Source organism: Argopecten irradians, chromosome 7 (assembly GCF_041381155.1).
Source record: "Argopecten irradians isolate NY chromosome 7, Ai_NY, whole genome shotgun sequence".
Lineage (NCBI taxonomy): Eukaryota > Metazoa > Mollusca > Bivalvia > Pectinida > Pectinidae > Argopecten > Argopecten irradians.
In genome coordinates this window covers 20,066,893-20,090,312 of record NC_091140.1, presented here as the reverse complement: position 1 = coordinate 20,090,312, position 23,420 = coordinate 20,066,893, and the positions used below count along the sequence as shown (strand labels likewise).

The window sequence follows — 23,420 nt, the reverse complement described above, 5'->3', positions numbered from 1 at the left end:
GTATTATTTTCATATGGTAGGAAGCTTGATATCGCAATTTTGTCACCACGTTTGCTTAATAAAAGGGCTCAAAATGTTATGATGGATATTTTGCTTGATATTTTTCACACTTTATTTTGACAAAGATCATTAGTAATACTATACGACTCGTTGTAAAAATTACAATAAAACGTCGAGGTATGCGACAAAATACTCTTTCGTTTATAGACATGAATGGTAGAGATATTCTGCCCTTAATCATATATTGTTGTGGAATCCACGCCAAACTTCGGGTTTAACAACAATTTGCGACCCTCGGGTATAATAGCCCCATTCTTCATATCTACATACGAAAAAGTATTTTTCTCGGATACCTCGAGGTTTTATTGTATATTTTACAATTTCATATCTTACTTCCGCCATTTTGAAATAATGTTCAAAAAGTCAATGCTCCATACATGTAAATTGCGTGTTATGTTCAACGCAAATCCCGTTGCTTGCATTCGTTACTTGTCTAGTTTTGAAGAAAAATATACAGAGAAAATAATGATTAAGTTAAAGCTGTGACGTCTCGAGGCTGTATTGTATTGTCAATTTGTATATTGTTTCAAAATCAAATGTTGCATTCCACAGCCTGAAAATAATCGGCTGTTAAGGCAACAACATGTAGGCTACATCTTAAAATTGTGATTCATCTTCAAAATATAAAAAAAGATAAGATAAACAAAGGAAAAAATGAGGGAAATAACCTTGTTTAATTCAACGTCCAAACAGACATATTTTATATTCAAACTTAGTTGCAGGACGTGAGCGTCGATGTATAAGATGCTTAATGAAAAAAAACAACTTTCTGTAACTTTGGAATTTAACTGAGAAACACGATTGAGTTATAAGGATTAACTTAAAAGCACTTATAGATTAATATAGATAAATAGTTTTATTATCTAAATCAAAACGCTAAGCAGAAAGGAACAACGTTAAATGTGAATACAGTTTTTTGGTTTCACTGCTCTTCTAGTCAGGATATAAAAAACGGAGTTATGTCTATACACATCCACATATAAGGAAGGAATGCGATTGGCCGAACGTCATCACAAACCTTGTCTATCTTTCACAGGTGAGTTGTCATCACAATCCTTGTCTATCTTTCACAGGTGAGTTGTGATCACAATCCTTGTCTATATTTCAAAGGTGAGTTGCCATAACAATCCTTGTCCAATCCTTGTCTATCTTTCACAGGTGAGTTGTGTTTTGATGATGGCGACTTTCGGGGAGTCCTCCGTCGGGTCAAAGAAGTCTTTTCCAGAGAAATCACTGTAATTAGTACACTCCCTGACGGCATTATTGGGTACCTAAAAGTAGAAAAAAATATTTAATTACATCGTTGTCCTTTCTTCAATAGTTGCACAAAATACCAAATTATTCACTAAAAAAGATCATAATTACACAACTCTCTATACCAACTGTTTGTTTTTTTCGTGGAGGAGATCTACTGTCTTACATCATTTGATTATGCTATATAAACTTGAAGTTAAAAGTTTTTAACAAATTTTCGTGACAATTCATTTGTGTCATTTCTATTTTCACACAAAATACTCGAAATGCTATCGATTGGTTTACACTATTCAGTATTGACTAAAAAATACCATGTCAAAACCAGTTTGGTCTCAGCAAATTATGAGACGCTATTCATTGGTTACGAGATAAAGGTAGATAGAGATATACGCCTCTCTCTTCGAGTGACCAATAATATGATGTGACGTTATCGATAATTGAGGCGTTACCATAGAAGTGTTCACTGTCGATGACGACATTTATTTGATGGTGACGTCACATAGATATCAGGCTTCATGAACATTAACCTATCTTGGACATAAGTTAAGACTTAGCCAATCAAATGTGCTGTAACTTTCTGTAACGTCATCTTTGATTGGCTAAGTCTTAAGACTGTTTTGGACTTAAGTCTGTATCACGATCTTAAGTCCTGACCTTGTGTAAGGGCGTGTAACTGGCATGGTGATGGATCGTAGTCGGATTATTATCCTTGGTGTTGTATGTCATGAGAAAGGCCCAGCGTCGGTCAGTACTGGTATTCGCAGAACTTCTGTGTAGCACATTGCAGTGAAAGAATATAGCGTCACCTAAAACCCACAATTTTCATATTTAAAGCGTTGTAATATTTTACACAATGGGGAAAACTTTAATACAGGAAACATATTTAAATGAAAAATCCACCTGATATCCAGTGGCTTTGCTTATGTAATTCTTTTGTATTGAAGATTTTGCATTTAATGTCAATGATAATGTATAGACATAAATTATGTATTATGTTGCAACCTATTCATAGAGGTTAACACTCATTTATGATTCTGCATACATGTAATAAGTATCTATTACGCTGCAATTTATTTATTGAATAAACAATCGTGGCAAGGACATCAAACATATATCTAAGGACACATTTTATCAAATAAACATTAGTTACGCTTCAATATGATGTGCTGTTGTATGTGGTGTTTCTGTTTCTCAAACATTTTATGGCGACAAGTACTTCTACAATAGAACAACCAACTAAATAATTTTACATAAACCACGGTGTTAAACTTTGTTAAAGTTTTGTACTGTATTATTTAAACAAAGGAATACTAGTTAGCTATTGTGTTCTATAATTAAAGTCTAGGTTCTCATATAACACTAGATAGAAAAAAATTGGGTCCTTCTGCTCAAACTCCAACCAGGGTAGCTATATTGAAATCAGGCGCATTTTGCACTAAAAAGCCTGAAATTCTAACTTTATTACCTATTCATTATTAAAATTTATATTTTGAACTTAAATCTCAATATGAATTTTCAAATTCATATTATGGTTATCCAGGAATAATTACATGTCAGAAAACATTTTTACTTTTGAAATTCATAATTAGCCAGCCAATCAGCGGCCGGGTTAAAATTCTATCCTGGGCTCAATTTTGTTTACACAGGGGCCATTTTGAAGTTCTTTTTTATTTAGTTTGTTGTTACCTACAACAAGATTATTTGTGGTCATATACCTGGGTCGATCTCCGCGTATACTTTAGGGCAAACCTTCTCAATAGCATTAACTCTATCCAGGTCCGCACGTGTTTGACCCTCTACACGTCCGTGGTCAATGCGGCCACATTTATTGGAACCGGGGAGGAGCTGTTGAACCACGAGAAGTAATAAAATGAACGAAAAAAAACTTAACGAATAATATGAAACTGAATAACTGGATCGTTTTTAAAGAAAAAAAGCCCAATTCAATGAAAGTTTCGTCGACCACTGTTTTTGACAATTACACATGGCGTTGATAAAAGTTACATATAAGTGTACTGCTATCGTTATATATGGCAAATTATACAACATTGTAGAAGAACAAGGAAAATACATATGATTTGTGTAGAGTGACCCGGCCAGTAATCTAACTCGGGTCTCAGGTGTGAAGAGCTACGGCTCTACCGATTGTGAATGAGCCAACGAAACTTGCTTCGTCAGCTGAGTGATAGTTATCGTATTTATAAAAACCACATCTACCTGCTCCTTCGATTACGTGATCGACAAAATACTTTTCACATTATCTCGTAATATAGAGGTTTACCTGTAGACAGCCGTTACCCTTATGACACCTGTCGATGGCCACAAATACCGTCATCATATCAGGAAACAAGCAGGTATTATCGTACCAATACCTAGCCATATTAACAGTAAAATGATATTTGAATTCCATGAAGTATATTTTGTATCATTTGGCTATCAGTTGCAAATTCATTAATCGTTAACATAATTCATAAAACGTCAGAACAACGTGGTGACAGAGAGGTATTTGAGTTTATCAAAACGGTATTGCTCTTTATGCCGTGTTATCTCCCCTTCAAAACATTATTAATTTTAATGACACTGCATTGTCCTGTTGCCATTAAGATATGTCATAATTCAAATATGTCGAAGGTTAAAAACGCGACTCACAGACCTACCTTAAGTAGTATATATCAGGTCGCAGTGACTATTTGAAAAATCAATTAATTGAAATGCATTTGAGCAAATCATTATCTTCTATCTTATATAGATACATGTGTTCCAATAGAGTTAACGTTCTTTGCTTCATTAACGACATCAATTATAGAAATCTAGGGTAGATTCGGGATAAGTTCAATGAGAATAATTAGTCACCTCATTTACACAGATACTAACAAAGCAACACTTATAAATATGTTATTTACATAACTTTCATTTTACGTAAAGAAAAACATTTGTGTTTTACCCATAATCTTGATGCCATATGATGGAGCCTCCGTTCTTTGGTTGTTTGTACAACAGTTTGGAGTGGTAGTGATATATTTCTCCTTTATCCAGTAACTGAAACAATAATACAGTTGTCACAACAGGCTGTAGTAGATACCGAATACAATTCAGAATGCCACATCCCAAACTTGCAAAACTACGTTTTTCAAGCCCTTTTAATCGCGTTGATTAGTGGAAAACAACGTAAATATTTTTTTTTCTAAGTAGAAGGTAGAATGAATATAAAACAATTTTGTAGAAGGTAGAATTAATATAAAATAATTGTGTATGTCCTTACAGTTTACCACCGTTATACATGTTTATGCCTTAGGGGTCCATAGGCGTAAATGCCGCGAAAACGTTATGTAACCTTGGCTTCACAATTAAGACATTGCTATGGCGTATTGATTTGTTAAAAATAGTCCGTTAATTTATCAATAAAATAGTACATTGAAATAAATGCCTTTATTTTATTCAGAAAAGTAATAATACGCTCAAAATTGATAATAAACAAGAACGTCTTCTAAAAAAGCATATTCAATGTGTTGCAAAATAAAATTGTTTGCTAACTTTTTGCAATAATCAACTACGCATTTTCATACAGTTCGCAACTAAAACAAAACAAGACATGGTTGACACGTGACCTGCACGCGTCCTTACGTACGTCCTCGCACGTGTTGACAACCTTCTCACATCGTGACATCATTCCAGATACGTCATGGCCTGGCTGGTTCCACAAGAGCAAGGACGCTTTCCGTCCTTTTTCGTCAGCTACCTGTTGAGCAATCCAGATCAGACATAGTATGCCATATGCTTATAAAGACAAACCTATTGAGAACAGTTTCTTTTAAATAATTATCTGTTTTTGTGTTCTATTACGTCATGCTGTAACATTTCTAAGTGTTTCCTGAAGAATCGATTGATTATCATAAACATTCTGTGGTGATAAACTGCGCAAAACATTGATGAACATATGATACATTAAAAGTTAACATAAACTTAAATTATGTATCATAATCATGATCGTGATCAAAATTGGTAAAACTATTTATATCATATATGCTACATATATGCTATAATTATGCCATCTTTCATTGACTAATACATGGTGTGTAGGTTGATATTTTGTATTTAAGATCGGCGTTTCTATATGTAGAACATCGACTCTATATTACTATCACAATCAAGGTAGTAGTGATCTTGTGAACGAGGAGTTCCTCATGTATCTGTTCTAATTTTCTTTTAACTACCATTGGCATGTTTTGACAGTTTCATAAATTATGTAATATAAAAATTATGAACCTCTGATTTTATATTTTATCGCTCTGTTAGAAGGTACGTCCTCCTCTGTTAGAAGGTACGTCTTCGGTTATTATTTAATTATAACAGGGTGATATGACACCTCATTGATATAAACAACGATGTAGTTAAGATGCTTCTTCGTCAACAAATGGTACATTCTCTTCATCAAATTAAGGAGCAGATGAATTAGTATTTTCCTTCACTTGCAAACGTTATTTACTTTAAACCATTCATAAAGATTGGAAAGTTTAAATCTCCTAGTACTTCCCGAAAAACGTCCATGGCACTATACCATATATGGAATGCATTCACCAAATCTATGGTAAATTACTTTACATCATTTTTTGTGTTAATTAGACATTATCTAGACATATTTACATGAGTAAACGCTTAATATTGTTCAAATGAGTTATTCATTCTTTGTCGGTTGTGGAGCATCTTTAACAAAATAACAAAAGTGTGATTACCTCTTTTACAAAAGTTTCCATGCTTTGTTTTCAACTTATGAGATTCTCCTAAATAGTTTTTTTTTCATTTTCGTCAACAATATGCTATTTCTATTTTCTTTTTACGGATTTTATGTATTGTACTGTTATTCATGTAGTTACGTACCGGGAGAGGGATAATATAGGCATTGCCTGTTGCTCAATCTCAATTGTATTATTACAATAAAAATATTCTGAAATGAAATAAACAACGGCCCATAACTGATAAATGCATTAAGCTTACCCCGTATCCATTCTCCTTGATGATATCCGTATCTTCAAACACCTTTCTTAAATTCGCCATTTCTTCCGTGTCAAAAAGGCCTCTATGTGAATGTAGAGAACAGACTATTTTAGGATTGTACACCATTAAGCAACAGGGAACATACGTCACTTTCCGGAAACGTGAAAGTACCGAGAGTTTTCAGCAAGATATCAATTTTTAACATTTTTTATCAAAATTTTATAATTCAATGATATTTTCAGATTCTGAATCATGTTGATTGATTTCAGATTGCCACCATTTTCATTTTATAAAGATATTCATTTATGTTTTTGCAGTGAAATCCTAATCAAGACATGACAGCTTAGTATCGGCTAATGTTTCTACCCCTACTTGACAATAATGTTTCTACGCCTACTTGACAATAATGTAGCCTTTGTCGTCGAAATGCTTCTTCATATCCTTAGACACGCTAAATTCTTCCGGTGAAAACGGATACACTGTATTAAATGTGAAAATAGTAATTAGTTTTTTAAAATGAAACTTATTAAACTTGCAAACAATAGTTACCCATAGCTTAATACCAACAGGACATACTAACGAAAACTTCTCTTTGATATCACCTTCTAAAATAATACAAAATGTAGTGGAAGACATTTTTTTTCAGAAATTTTCAATCAACACGTCCAGAAAAGATTTTTTTAGTGAAAATTTCGAAAAAATGGGAAAATGCCCTTTCCTGACAGCCTAACTGACATTATGATATAATAGTATTCAAGACACAAATCAAAAACATATGTTCGTCCATATACATACATAAACCACTGTTCAATACTTCGTGAAACTTATCAAAATCATCGTTTCACGTATTGTAGCCTGTCATAAAAATGGGACTTAAAAAAAGCTAGCAAGATAATTCATGAAAATAAACCCGCGTGAATAAGTTCAAAGCAGTGAATCGCGAAATTTTACACCCGCGAAATTTGAAACACTATACAAAACTGTATTAAATCAAGGTAACAACATAGGGGGCTTTATATCAGAATCGTAATGGATACAGGTGTTTGTTATCTAATCGTATGCAAAACAAATAATAATAACTATGTCAGTGTCAGATGCAATTTTGATAAAAACATGATTTAAATATATCAGTCTGATACAATCGTCAGTAGAGATGTAACTTACCTCCTGTCAGTGTCGTCATGGCAACAGGTAATCACTCCGCCTGGAATAGAAACAACACGTTATCTAATGAAATAATGAAATATTCCTCATTCATAATAAAAGTTATCTTGCGTAAGATTTGGGAGAAAAGGGGTTAAAATGGGTGAAAATAATTCATTGATGGAGCAATTTGAGTATAAAAAACCTGATGGTAGTTCTGCTTACAGAATATTGTGCAAAATGGATAGATAAATTCTTATTGAACATTGATTCCAGTTTTTTTTTGTTAATGTCAAGGCTCGCAAAATAAAAAGAAATTTCTTAGACTCGTTTCATCAAATCTCATATAAAATGAATACTCATTAAAGATCATATACTATTTCATATACGATTAGTAGGTATCTTAAACAATAACTAGCGTCAATTTCCTTGTTTGGTATTTCACAGTGGAACAGTCAGAATACTGCATTCAGCATACAAATAAAGAAATTTTAAATTAAGATAATATAATAATTCAATTTTGTTTGTGTAATAAGTATTTTCATTAACATAAAATTATGTCATTATTTCACAACTCAATAAATGACGTTAAATAGGCTATGAAAGAAAAAAAAAGACGTTACATTTTAAACTGTCGCCAATTCGTGTTGTTTTATCTCACACAACACTGAAAGAATACTTTGAATTATTTTACTAACCTTATTTGTAAATAGGATAACTACATTTATTTAACGACTTGAATATGAATCGTTATGGGTGGCCTGCTTGTCTGGTCTACAGTATTTAAGGAAAATCTAAACCTCGGGTATCTGTAAAAAAATGTAATGCTTATCGGTCATGGCCACCAGAGGGCCCAAATTGACACTCCTCTTCTAAAACTAATAAAATGCTTGCATTTTGATTGATGATCTTATGATTCTCTTCTTTTCGTTCGCATTGCTTTTCAGGAACGAAAACAAAATTGATCAAAATTTCCAAACTTTTTTAAAACACTTGCTTTATGTTAAAACATTGGTTCTATGTTAAAAAGTAACGTTTAGAAAAAAAGTTAGCTATCAAAAGTGATAAGATATAGTGTAAATAAATAGCAAATGCCACGACATCAATGATGATAATAGAATTCGAATGTTCTCTCACCTGGACCGCTAGCTGGGAGGGGAATTCCGTCTAGTTCGTGTATACCGTGTATGTAATTTGTAACAGTACAACGCACACATGACTTAACTGTGATTGTGCTTGAATCGTTATCAATGTTATCAGCATCGTAATCAGGTTCGACAGTTTATTTTTTTCATTACGTTTATTTGTTGTTTTACACAAAATTGCTTATGGCAATGTGTATGTTATATCTTATGACCTAATTCTATATTTAACATGTATTGTAAATGTTATTCATGGCAGTTAAACAAAGGCGTTGTTGTTGTTGTTGTTGTTGGTGGTGGTGTACATATGTGAATAACGATGTATCTGCTACTTCCACATGACAAGTTATTTACGGAAAATTGAAGTTATAAATAATCACCAACAAAATCCTAGATAATAGTACAATTTAAATGTAACTTGATATGAAACGTGCATGTGGCCTTGACCTGTTACTTGTGCACTCCCGATATCGTATCATCAAAATGTGTCGATACCTATATACAACAATGTATGTAAATGTAGGCAGTATCAAAAATATGGTAGGCCTAATCAAAATTAAACATGTAATTTGATATGGTGAAACACTATACATGATGTCTGTTGAACTTCACTTCTTATTTTTTTTGCAACTATGATGTTCATACAATAAACATATATACATAGAGATTGGCAACTCCGCCATTTTTACGATCGGCAGATGTAGACCTCTGTTTGTCCCAAGCGGTTTTAAGATAAACTCTTAAATTGTTAAATGCAGCAGAATAACTTTGATATGTTTTAAAAGTTCAGTAATTTTCAGATGCTTTGAGTACGATTTTGAAAGAAAAAATAATATGTTAACTTATATATTATTAAAACAAAATTCAATTCCGGTTTTGAATGTCTGATTTTCGAAAAAAACAGGTAAAATTGCTCATGTTTTATGCTTTCAAAACTCATATTAAATAACATCAATTGGGAAAACTGATTATATCAAACCATGTTATAATGTTTAAACTTCGTGTTGATGCAAAAATATCATGTTTAAAAGAATACACTTTAAAAGTAATTAGCTAAGGGAAAATGCCCATAAACCAGAGGTCCCTCTGCCATTCAACAAAGGCAAAGAAGGAGTTTCCAATCTCGTTGTACAAATGTTTCTGGTTCATACAAATATAACATTATACAACTAGAGTTAGTTCCCTTTTGGAAAACTCTCCAATGCAATAATAACAGTAGCGCGAGTGACCAGAGAAAATTGTTAATAAAGGTAACACAAGTATTAGCTTTCCAAAAAAGGTAGGAAGGCTACCATACAGCATTATTTATTAGGACGTGATTGTTGGAAAGCTTGACGCATTGTTCTGTTCCCAGTTAGCTGTCATAGTTCTTATGACAATTCATTTTTGAAGAATGATAATTTAAATGCTTGCGCATTCAATGTAAAAAATAATCAACTTCATGATATTAATGAAAGGGCCACTAGGCTACCTTTCCGAAAAAAAAGTTTCTTAAAAACAATTATAACATGATATGTCCAAAAATGAGGTTACAACACCAAACAAGTTGAGGTTTTGCCGTCTGACGCAGACATAGTCAACTAACACGTTGTAATTATGACGACGTCGGGAACCATAATACGACCTGCGTTATGAAAATGAACGTTTTGTTTACTTTAATAAAATTGTTCAGAAGGTGCAGTGGGCCTTTTCCTAATGCTAAAGCAACGAGTTTTCCGTCTAGTATATACTGTACTGACATATACGCATATAAACAAGATCATTTCGGTTAAAACTGTACTTTACAGTTGCACAAATTGAAATATCCCCTAAGTAAAGCCTAGCTTTGTTTCAGCATCTCCCATGTACGGACAGTTTTTACAAGTAGGTCATGATCATCTAGCCAAAAGTTCTAGATAGTGTTACAAGAACGAATGACAGAAATGAGAAACCAGCAGCTAAATTCAAAACACAATTTAATTATATGTACATTATTATACATAGATGGTTTACAATATCTAAAGTAATTGGTGGTGGTACAAGAGTAATACGATGATTTAAAGTGTTACTTATCTGTATGCGAATGTCCTGGTATATTCCTTGATCCTTCCAGGTTTCAAATAAACAATAATCACAAATCCAGGAGGAAAATGAATGTCCACCGATGATTTTTGTAAAGTTCCAGGCAATATGAATAAATCCACACAAAGTGTTGTAATAATCCACAGATAAAGTCACAATAGCTCTCCCAATAGAATCTTATATGGCGCTGTACAATTCTTGATATGTCTAATTACAGGTCTCATTACAGTTCTGATTAGCTTTTGACAGTTGGAGTATATATAGCTAAACCCTAATTCAAGAATATTGGAGAACCTTCTACTTCTAGAAATATCTAACTAAAAACAGTAAACAAATAAACACACAGAACTTTCCGGAAATAGATCATTCTAGATCTCTACTTATAATCAACATGTTTACAAACATATTTGTTTATACATGATAATATTTAGAAAGTTCTATAACCTAGATTAATGATATGACCTTTATAGGATGTATTGATAATAAAGCTATAGGAGTTATCTCCCTTATCTCATAACTACATGTTTTTAGTGCCATACATAACAATAGGCTGTACATAGATGTTCCACGCGCTCCCGATAATGTAAACAAAATTCGGCAAATCACCGAACTTATACAATCGCGACATCTCGGAGTAATTTCCGTCAATTTCTCCGAGGGGATCCGATTGTGAACTTATATTCAAATCAGTACATGTAGCGCCGTCTTGTGTGATTTTTAAGAATAATGTTCGACAACCAGAAAAACATTCGGACTTCTCTGGGTTTATCAAATGATAATTTGTTTGCAATAATTTCCCCACTGGTACCCCTTACACATATGAAATCTTCAACAACAAGTAACCAATCAACACACGTAAATCGTTTCGGCCAGCCAATCAAAGTGAAAAGACTATTTATAACCATGTGAAATCCCAACAACATGGCAGGCAAAGCGACCGATTATAAAAACTACCATCCCAGGATGCTACCATCCCAGGATGGTAGCAACAATTTTAGAAACATTTACATGTTGTACTGAGTCTGTTGTCCGGGTAATGGGTTGAGGTACATATGGATGGTGTCAAGAGCCAGTTTTTAGAACTTTTTACATGGATATCCGCTATCGACAAGTACATGTACATTAAGTGACATTTTACTAGCACCATTCTCACCTCAAATATCGATTATTCGCATCATGTGCTGACCCTGGCGATCTCGCAACTAAGGTCTAAAATACGGGAATTTGCATTCACCACAATCTGATCCACCGCAATCTATACATTAATAGAGTGGAAGTTTTGTCTGTTTACAAATTATGGCTTGTTGATACTGGGGCCAGTAAAATTATGTGTGCCGTCAATTGCTCCGATAACCCCCGGTAACCTCGCACCTGCATAACAACCTGCTTGAAACCTCACAGACTCTGTAGTAATAGGGAATGAAATAACATTGGTAACGGCTTCCTAAAAATAATTCATTTGCTGTTTTTGAGTTTCAAAAGGCCTGTAGGTATGGTGGCCGATTGCTATATGTACCGTTTCGCCTTTTTGCGCATATAACATTTCCACCCTTAGGATGTGTTAGAACATAAGGGAGAGCTACTGGCTGCTAAACATTAACTACTCATTCCGTTTCTATATACATGTATTATGCAAATGTACAGTAAAATAAATCCTGTGTCGTTAAAACACAGACAGATAAACAAAATCACACATTTTGTCTCCATACTAGTGTTAAAAATGAAACAGGGACGTCTTTGATCATAAGTGATCGGAACTTAATTATAGTAACTATAACTGTGTGCTACATGATTAATTGATCAGGAAATCGACACTTGCATACATAATAATTGTCCTCATTGCATTTGTATTAGAATATAATGATGTTGTTATCAATAATACATGATTTATACACACGATTTTTGAGATGCTAGCATTTTAGAAACCAAACAAAGGTCTGGACCAAATGTATTCTGTATTTGACTACCCTGTTCTATGGTAATGCATCAGGAATTTCAGAGAAGACGACAAAAGTTTGCTCACGCTCACTTAGATTTTTTTATAAGAATGTTGATATGATAGTGTTTATAGTGGAGTTGGCAGCCACTTCAAACGTCGTGCACGAACACTTCTGCCCACTGCCTGGGACCGTATACAGCTGATAATTTATATAAGATGTGTTATTTGGCCCGAAGATCGAGTTTTCGACCTGGAACTCAGGGCTCGTTTCGCTTTCAATCTGAACAAAATTGCTATGGAATGTTCTATGGACAGCACTGAGTTGGCAGTCACCTTCAAAAATCGTGCACGAGCACGTCTTCCCACTGCTTGGAACCGTATATGGCTGATAATGTATGTAAGATGTGTTATTTGACCCGGATATCCAGTTTCCTACCTGGAGCTCAGTGCTTGTTCCGCTTTTAATCTGAATAACATCCTATGGAATGTTCTATGGGCACCACTGAGTTGGCAGCTACATGTACCTTGAAAAGTCGTTCACAAGAACGCCTATCTACTGCCCGGGACCGTATACGGCTGTAGTATTATGCTTCAAATGAATTATATAATTATTTAACTCTTATATTTTTCTTTTTATATACATTCGAGTTAAAAAATGAATAAATGTAGCCGTAATTGAAGAATTGGTATCAGTAAAATGATTTATTATCGACAATAAAACTCTCAAATGATTTAGAAGATCTGTGCTTTAAATTTTTACTGGAAAACTCAGCAAAAATATAGTTATACCAAGGAATTAAACAAAAAATGACTATATTCAATTTCGTTGCATCCGTCAAAACAGGTGACGCTTGAATAACGAATTACTGTTTAACTTTACTTACCCGACCAGAAGTAAAGTTACAGTTATTCGTTATTCGAATAACGCATAACGAATAACTGTCCAACTTAACATTGCTCCATTATTACGGTTAACAGTCCATTATTAATACGAACTGTCCATTGTTTTAAGATTTTTGGACAGTTTTTGTACAACTGAAAACATAATCCAAACAAAAAATCTGGACACCCATATTTTAAAAATTGAATGGCATTTGCAACAGTAAACACTAAGGTAGTTAAATCCGACAAGTTTGTCTTTATATTGAGCAAGCACTTCTCAGTATTTAACATGCATGCATCTTGAAAGCACCGGTCTCGATATTTATTTCAGTGTTCCCTCCATTTGCACATTCCAATCTGGGAACTTTCACACTGTTAGAATTTCCACTAAGAATATTGCGCTTTTATGCACGAACTGCATTTGATCGATGGCCAGTTTTTTTCCGAAATCAGTTGTTCATCGATTTCTGCACCATAAAGTCGTGTTGCAGCCTAGCGCGGGGTCTCCATGAAAGCTGGGTCCACTTCCCGAGACTGGGTGCACTGGTCTGTTGCGGATGCAGACCACTTCTGTGGGTGTGATGTGCGTTTGCGCGAATCCATTGAGGTGCCGTAACTGCCAGAGGTAAGGCCATCATGAGAGCAATTGTAGACGGAAGATGGTATGTCAGTACTGTGGCCGTGAAGGTCACGACGAAAGAGACGAATGTGACATTGTCAACCGTCACTGCGTCAATTGCGGGGGGTGACCATGCTGCGTCTGCTCGCACCTGTTCTGCCTGGACTCGGGAGAGGGAGATATTACGGGTCAAATATACCCGAGGTGTCTCTTTCCCCGAAGCTAGGAGGACAGTCGAGTGTTCAGACCTGAATGTGGCAACTTATGCACAGATCACTCGCGCAAAGACGCATGTTGACAGTGTCACCGTCAAACATGCGTCGGTCCAGGCCTTGGTTGACAATGATGTCCCAGACATGGCTGATGCTAAGGCCTGCAAAGTAATCATGGGAGATCCGGACAGGTTCAAGTCGGGTCCACCCAAACAGCTATATAAAAAACCACAACAAAAACCACCTGCTGGGCCACCTGGAGCTAAAACGCTAATCTCACCGGCGTCTCCGTGAATTCCACACCACCAAATTCAAACACCGAACATAAGAAAAAACGTTACCGCTGCTCGTCATGGACGTGGTTTATCTTCACCGTCTATTGACGTTAAAAAGCTCCATGAGAGCGCCAAGCGACCAGCAAATACACCACCACAGGAGCAACGCCAGACCAAAACCACCAAGGTAAAGCTGGCGAGGCTCCCTGCACTAAACAACAAACCCAAATAATGGATCAGATGACCCTATCCTTGGACGGAACATCTATGATGTTCTATCGGACGACAGCGAGTTTGGTGACAACATATTTATCGCCACCAAACAACCTACTTCAAGTAGTCCTGCCGGTCCGACAAACTATCCTCAGGGAGCAACATAAAGACAAACACTATCATACAATGGAACATACGCGGATTTAAAGCAAACATAGAAGAATTAAAACATCTTATACAAAGAACCTATCCATATTCTGCCTTCAAGAAATAATGCTGAAAGACACCATCAATCTCAGACAATTTACACTATACACAAAAACTCCAACAACAGGTGGCAGCGCATCAGGTAGTGTGGCGGTGGCAGTGCATAAAAACTTCCCTCACAGACATATTCAGCTAAATACCACCTTACAAGCTGTTGCTATTAGCGCCAATTTACATCGAAAAATGACAGTCTAAGGCCTGCAAAGTAATCATGGGAGATCCGGACAGGTTCAAGTCGGGTCCACCCAAACAGCTATATAAAAAACCACAACAAAAACCACCTGCTGGGCCACCTGGAGCTAAAACGCTAATCTGACCGGCGTCTCCGTGAATTCCACACCACCAAATTCAAACACCGAACATAAGAAAAAACGTTACCGCTGCTCGTCATGGACGTGGTTTATCTTCACCGTCTATTGACGTTAAAAAGCTCCATGAGAGCGCCAAGCGACCAGCAAATACACCACCGCAGGAGCAACGCCAGACCAAAACCACCAAGGTAAAGCTGGCGAGGCTCCCTGCACTAAACAACAAACCCAAATAATGGATCAGATGACCCTATCCTTGGACGGAACATCTATGATGTTCTATCGGACGACAGCGAGTTTGGTGACAACATATTTATCGCCACCAAACAACCTACTTCAAGTAGTCCTGTCGGTCCGACAAACTATCCTCAGGGAGCAACATAAAGACAAACACTATCATACAATGGAACATACGCGGATTTAAAGCAAACATAGAAGAATTAAAACATCTTATACAAACAAAGAACCTATCCATATTCTGCCTTCAAGAAATAATGCTGAAAGACACCATCAATCTCAGACAATTCACACTATACACAAAAACTCCAACAACAGGTGGCCGCGCATCAGGTGGTGTGGCGGTGGCAGTGCATAAAAACTTCCCTCACAGACATATTCAGCTAAATACCACCTTACAAGCTGTTGCTATTAGCGCCAATTTTCATCGAAAAATGACAGTCTGTTCTATATATTTATCTCCAAATACTCCATTTAGTTTTGATGAACTGAGTTACATCGTATCACAACTACCAGTGCCATATATTATCATGGGTGACTTTAACGGTCCTAATAGCCTCTGCGGCTCCCCAGGCACTGACGATAGAGGTAGACGTATCGAAGAGTTTATTAATAAAAACAGCTTATGTCTTTATAACACCAATGCCCCAACATATTTACACCCTGCCTCTGGCTCGCTTACCCACATTGATCTATCGTTGTGCCATCCATCAATTCTTCTGGATTATGATTGGATGGTCAACGATGATCTTTGTGGGAGCGATCACTTTCCAATTATACTAAAAAACATAGGGTCACCAAAACTTGAGGAGCCTATTCCTCGTTGGAATCTACATAAGGCGAACTGGGTTCAATTTAAAAACTTGTGCGCAGAGGAACTGATCGAGGATAAATTTTTGAACCTTGATGACCCCATAAAAATTTTCACAGAAGCGCTCACTTCTATCGCTACAAAAACCATACCAAAATCCGTGCCAAAACCTACAAAGTTCCTTCTCTCAAATGATTCCTTTATCAATAGATCTGGTAGAAATTCAGCTCTGAGACTGTTCTTGGCTTCGCCAACCGTCTCAAACTATAACAATTTAAAATTTTGGAGAGCAAAAGCTCGAAGGTCTATCAAATCCGACAAGAAAAGTACTTCGAAAGAGTAAGTCTCAAAAATTAATTCCAATACATCTTCCAAGAAAGTTTGGGAAATGATTGGTAAAATCAGTGGGAAAAGAAAAGCAACACCATCCTCATTAACAAAAATAAAACATTTTCTTCAAAATTCGAAATAGCTGACACCTTTGCAAAAAATTTTGCTGAAAATTCATCCGTCAAAAATCATTCAAAAAAATTTCAAAAATTCAAAAAAGAAAAGGAAAAGAGACGTCCTAATTTTAAATCCTCCAATATTGAAACTTACTATAGGTCTTTCGAGATACCAGAATTGCTCGAGTCCCTTGAGAAATCAAAGGACTCGGCAGCTGGACCAGACGAAATTCCATATATGTATATATGACTCTTCACTAAAATGTCTTTTAACTATATATAACAAAGTTTACTCTTCTGGCAAAAAATCCGAGCCTTGGAAGGAATCTACTAGTAAACCCCTTCCGAAGCCCGGAAGAGATGCTACTGATGCCAATAGCTATCGTCCTATTTCATTGACGAATTGTATTTGTAAAACTCTAGAACGTATGATAAATACTAGATTAGTTTGGTTCAAACAATATCTTAAGTCCTTTGCAACGCGGCTTTAGAAACCGCAGGGGAAAGGTAGACCACTTAGTAAGACTAGAAACATTTATACGAGAAGCATTTGCCAAGAAAGAACATCTTGTGGCCGTATTCTTTGACCTTGAAAAGGCATACGACACAATTTGGCAATATGGAATCATGAACGATCTCCATGATATCGGTATACGTGGTAATTTGCCAAAGTTTATTTCAAATTTAATATCTGACAGGCATTTCAAAGTTCGAACGGGTTCATCTTATTCAGAAACAGAAACACAGGAGATGGGCGTCCCTCAGGGTGGTATCCTGTCTGTCACACTTTTTGGATTAAAAATTAAAAGTATAACTAAATGTCTTGGCCAATCTACGGAAGGGTCTCTATTTGTGGATGATTTCTTGATCTGTTACAGATAAAAAACATGCACACTATAGAACGACAATTACAACAATGTTAAGGCAAATTACAAAATTGGGCTGACGAAAATAGCTTTAGATTTTCAAGATAAAAAACTGTCTGTATGCACTTCTGTCAAAAGCGAAAACCACACAATGATCCTGACCTCACACTCAATGGAATTAAAATTCCAGTAGTTGAACAAACTAAATTTCTTGGACTAATATTTGATTCGAAACTGTCCTTTGTTCCACATATCAAACATCTGAAGGATAAGTGCTCGAAGGCGCTGAACATTCTACGAGTTCTTTCCCATTCTGATTTGGGTGTAGACCGTGAAATTCTTCTTCGTATCTATCGGGCACTTATTAGGTCAAAACTTGACTACGGCTCGATTGTCTATGGATCGGCTCGCAGTTCCTATCTACAGATGCTGGACCCTATACAGAATCAGGGACTGCGTCTCGCACTTGGAGCTTTTCGAACAACACCTGTGAAGAGACTCCATGTGGAAGCTAATGAGCCATCTCTAGAATTATCCTTACAGTATGCTGCTCAACTCAAATCTAATCCTAAAAACTCCGCGTTTAATCTTGTTTTTAACCCACAACATCAAGAAATATTTACACAAAATCAAAAGCTCATACCAACATTTGGCATCAGAATTTCAAAACTTTTGCAGGAACTAAATATAAACTTCGACACCATTGACGAGTACACCGTATCGGATGTACCGCCATGGTTCATTTAGACACCAGATATCAAGTATCAAGATCTCTACATAAGAGGGCAAAGTCCAGTGCATTAGCCGAAGAACACAAATCCTCCTTTCGGCAGTGCATTAGGGCTTTCCCTGATCATGTTCAGATCTACACGGACGGCTCAAAAGATGGTGATAATGTTGCGGCAGCATGCTTAACATCTAATCACTGCTCCTCTATCCTACTCCCGGATGTTGCCTCCATTTTCTCTGCGGAAGCATGTGCTATTGGTATGGCGCTTGACCATATCGAAGAACACCGCATTGAAAAGAAAATCATCTGTTCCGACTCTCTTTCGGTTCTTCAGGCTTTGAAATCAAGAAACCCTAGAAACACATTAATCCAAAATCTTTTGATCCCAACATTTCGATTGTCTTCTAAAACTCAAATTACTTATCTCTGGATTCCGTGCCATGTGGGTATAAAGGGGAATGAAAAGGCCGATAAAGCAGCTAAGACTGCTCTTCGCCTAGCACAAACAGATTTGAAACTACCTTACACCGACATCAAACCTTTAATTCAGTCAGCCATTAAACACCATTGGCAACAAAGGTGGTCTACCGAGACAAACAATAAACTGTTTAAAATAAACTTTCCAGTCGGAGAGACCGCAGAGAGGAAGTTGTTCTCTCTCGGCTCCGAACTGGACACACATATTTTACACATTCCTATCTATTGAGAGGGGAGGATCCTCCGACATGCCATGCATGTGATTCTCCCCTCACAGTGGAGCATGTTTTATTTGCATTTATTGATTTTAAACACATGCGATGTTTTATAAGTATTATGATGTCTCCGACATGTACACTTTGTTACATGCCGTGAGACATAATCGTATTTTCAACTATCTCAAAGAGATCGGCATTTTTAACAAAATTTGAACGTTTTCTCATCCTATCTTGTATTCATATCAACGCAACACTCATCGTTTCATCAACATTTTTCATGAGTTTTCTCATGTGTTTAAGCCACAATTTTATCATCTGTAACTCTTTTTATTAAATCAACCTTTAAAATTTTGTTTTAGTTTTTGTTTGCCTTTTTATTATCCTGATTTTTTGGTACAGTCCTTGTTTATGTCCTGGTATTAATGCCTGCCCTGTAGTTTGGCCCTAAATGACCTTAGTTGTCGATGGGCCGTAAAACTAAAACAAACAAACAAAAAGCCTAGCGCGGAGAGAATGGTTTGTATAAAATTCTTGAAACCCAGCTTATTTAGAAAGACGTTTCACGGTTTGCTGAAGGATGTGAACCCCAACTGGCGCATCCTGGCATCATACATTTCCTAGGTCTAAGGTACATGGCATTATTGTTACAGTTGTCAGGTCTGAAAACAAAAGGCAGATGTATTTCAACCATGTATTTAACTACAAATTTTCAGAATAGTTAATAATTACTTTTCTAGGATAGTGACATATGTATGTGATAACAAACATTACAGCTATAAAATTATGATACTTTAATTTTTTTTAGAATTAAACTGATAACGAAATAAACTGCAGGTTTCAGGTGAGAGATGGGAATGGTTAATAACTTACCTGGCGGCAATAAATTTAGTGTACAGTTTCACGATGCACCTCTCTGGTTGCTTTTGATTTTCATATGCCCGTGTAACTTTCAGATCCAGTTTTCTATGCATGATACCGCAACGGTTTGTTTTGGATACATCTTCAGTATGTACGGTTTTCAGTATCTGTTTTCACACAGATTTTAGATTGTTCTCCATATCTCAAGTTCCTGTGTTCTTGACCTGCTCGCAGAGCAAAATTCAAGCCTATCATGAAACTCATGCTATTCAGTAGTTCAGTAGTTGTTGAGGACTATCTAAACCCAAAGTATTTTTTTCCACAGTTCTTCCTCTTGTACTTGGGTGATTATATCTGCTTAACGTCTCTGGAGACCGATTCCTGTTTTTGATAATTCCTTTCATTTTAGAATCTAAAACAGCTTTCAGTTTCAGAGATTTTTTTTGTCGTATAAAAAGCTTACAAAACTCCCATTGGTCCGGAAATGGTGTTGAATCGATATTAACAGTTAATACATGGTATTTGCTTCATTATCTGAGCCGGCTTCATTTCTTACCTCACCAATAATGAAACTAAGGGCTTCATTTAGGAGGGAATCTTTCATTTCCAGAATTGGACTCGAATACTGTTTGCTCTTCGTTACACGTTTGCGCTTTTTCTGCCAATTTGCAAACAGGTTAATAGCCCATCCAGCGAGTCTTGTTCTAAGTTTTTGCTGACTTGCCACTGTTAGGTTTCGTTTAACTTCCAACTTTTATAAGTAGATTCTTTCAGCTCTAAATATATACTTTTGTCAGGCGGCTAATTCTTAAGAGAACAACATACACAGTCATGTAAAATTCAATCACATTTTATTAAAGAACAATCAAATATATGTATTTTTATTAATCACCAAAGAAATGATTTCCAATGTTAAAATCCGAATGCGTATTCCAGGGGTTTAAATCCAACATAATCCAAATGATAACTATATTAATTCCTCAATGTGTATTCCGAAAAGATCTGGAGTTAAGAACATGTAGATATCTCTTTTTAGAAGTAAGTTTTCCGAACTGTAAATATATCAGTAACCACAAGTTATCATACAAAATTAGTAACTAAAATATCTATATACAAAACTATACACAACACAGTTTCAAACACGATTCAAAATCAGAACACTACAAAAACTTATAATATTCACAACAACTCTACGTTTAGCTTAGAAACTTCGCAACTCTAAACACAGTTGCTTAGCTCTAACTCCACACGCAGAACTAATGCCAAAAACTACCAAGCTCAACTCCCCTAATTAGAGTCAACAACCCATTTTATACTGACTGTCTTAACTAATGACATCATCTTCCACTTTTTAAACCTAGATATACCTGTACCACTAACATTCTAATATTAGAATGACATCATATGCTCAAGATAGAACCTTGGCTACCACCACTAACTACATGTACTCCTCCCTCAATGACTTCATACCTATTTATGTACCGGAGTAACTCCTCCTCGCCAACTGACTTCATACCTATTTAAATTTCAGAGCAACTTCCCCTCCCGATGTGATCTCATACCTAATTTTATTTCAGAGAAGCTTCGTGTCCCCAAATGAATTCATACCTTTTTATACATCAGAGCCTGGCACCCTAACTATGACCTCATACCTATTTATATGATACAGTCCCCAGACTGTGTATCATGTTTCACAACACACAATTAAAACAGTTACATAATTACATCTAATAGACACATTGATCAACAAACTCACAATCACTTATCTTAACAGCAAAGCTTACTGATAACGCTATCGACATCTCTACTAATTAATAATAAAAACAGTACATGAAGGCTTATCTCTCATATTGTCAATTAGAAACTATCGCATATAACTATCACCGACCATAAACTGACCCTACACGATGCATCCTATATAAATTCACCTTATCAACTCAAAACCAGGTAAAATCCAAACTAAAACTTCACACCACTATCAGCCATATTCTGTAGATACACAGTGTTTAAGGGAATTCAATAACGACTATCCAATTTCCCAATTTTCATTGAGCATTGAACAATACTCTCATTGTTGGCTGAAGAAATATCGGAAAAAAATAATGTTTCTTAAATTAAAATTTGGTTGCGTATTTTCCTGCATGTCTAATATAACACTTAGAACAGCATCGGTATCAGGATCTGTAGATAATTTCTCCACAAATGTTGACTGGGATATGAAAATCGCATAAGATGTTGTCCCTTCAAACTTCACCTCAGAAATGGGCAATTGAAAACTCTCAGTTGAAAGCCATATAGCGACATTGCATGAAATACTCATGCAAATACTATATATAACATTAGTCACCTTCCTGTCCAAAAAATCGTCATGTTTGATTGAACACACTTTGATCCTAGTTTAAAGATGCTCCACCGCCGACAGAGCATAAATGATATTCATCATTTGAACAATAATTGGTGTTTAATTGTGTATATATACGTCTAATTAACACAAAAAAATATATAAAATAATTTATTTTGCCTTTGGTGCATGCGAAATCAGTACTTCATTCCATATAGGATATAGCGGCAAGGAATTTTTTCGGGATGCAATTAATTTTTTTTTATATTTTTAACTTGAAGTAAAATTTGAAGCTCAAACTTTTCAATGGTGGTAATGGTGTAAAGTAAGTAACTTTTGTAACTGATGAAAAATACTAAATCGTCTGGTCCTGTTTTTAATAGTGAAAAAATATCATTTTTCAGCGGTGGAGCATCTTTAACCTATACCAATCCAATATCATTCCAGACTGGTTGCTCATGCATTGTTAGCTTTCAAAATCTATCGAGTGTATGCTATGTTTTAATGCATGTGCGGGTTATGTTTTACGACCTCGTCCAATCCAATATTTCAAAGAAGATATTCTCCTTTACGTAAGGATTTATTATCGGCCTTTTAAGAGAATACTAAAAATACAATTTGAAGTGTTTGATAGTACTCTGTCGTTCGGAACATTTCTAAACATTACATAACATTTCAGAATGACATAGCTAAATTCATTTTAAATACATGTTAGGTAATTGACTCCGGCATCGTTTACCTTCATTTATATACATACATTATATACAATTATATTATGATTGCTACTGTTAAGCTTTAATTAATTTTTTTAAAGCAAATAATCTAACTTCTCCAGGGCAAGGTAAAGGCAGACTAGCTACAATTCATTATGCGAACGTAACCGATTTTATCACACATAGCGATACAACCCTAAGGACTTTATGAATATTGTTTTAACCATTATGTAATGCTGCATAGATAAACAGAAATGTCAATATATCGACTGAACGGATGGCTAAGTATACCTGACGATAAAAGCATGCAAGTTCCGCCGGCAAACTTTAAAACATTGAAATTGAAGTCAACA

At 35.6% G+C, this 23,420-nt stretch overlaps 1 protein-coding gene and 1 pseudogene across 4 annotated transcripts; both read right to left on the bottom strand.

The window, feature by feature from the left end:
• Window positions 1–705: 705 nt before the first annotated feature.
• On the bottom strand, window positions 706–10,074 carry LOC138327803 (L-proline trans-4-hydroxylase-like). Of its 4 annotated transcripts, XM_069274187.1 has the most exons (11): window positions 8,590–10,074; window positions 8,151–8,261; window positions 7,474–7,513; window positions 6,707–6,788; window positions 6,310–6,391; window positions 4,943–5,053; window positions 4,259–4,353; window positions 3,596–3,686; window positions 3,030–3,159; window positions 1,969–2,120; window positions 706–1,331 (listed from the first exon to the last, which is right to left on the bottom strand). In XM_069274187.1, the coding sequence occupies exons 3-11, from the start codon at window positions 7,490–7,492 to the stop codon at window positions 1,206–1,208; spliced, it is 888 nt and encodes a 295-aa protein (XP_069130288.1). In that variant the 5' UTR covers window positions 7,493–7,513; window positions 8,151–8,261; window positions 8,590–10,074; the 3' UTR covers window positions 706–1,205. The 4 variants fall into 4 exon arrangements, with proteins under 4 accessions (XP_069130288.1, XP_069130289.1, XP_069130287.1 ...); XM_069274188.1 differs by lacking the exon at window positions 6,707–6,788; XM_069274186.1 differs by lacking the exon at window positions 8,151–8,261.
• Window positions 10,075–13,760: 3,686 nt separating this feature from the next.
• LOC138327073 (uncharacterized) lies at window positions 13,761–21,815 on the bottom strand (annotated as a pseudogene).
• Window positions 21,816–23,420: the final 1,605 nt, after the last annotated feature.

Coding starts and splice junctions, on each gene's coding strand:
- LOC138327803 (XM_069274187.1), bottom strand. Junction 4,354..4,942: donor TTGTCAACACGTGCGAGGAC/GTACGTAAGGAC, acceptor TTATTGTTTCAG/TTACTGGATAAAGGAGAAAT. Junction 1,332..1,968: donor GTTACACGCCCTTACACAAG/GTCAGGACTTAA, acceptor TTCTACTTTTAG/GTACCCAATAATGCCGTCAG.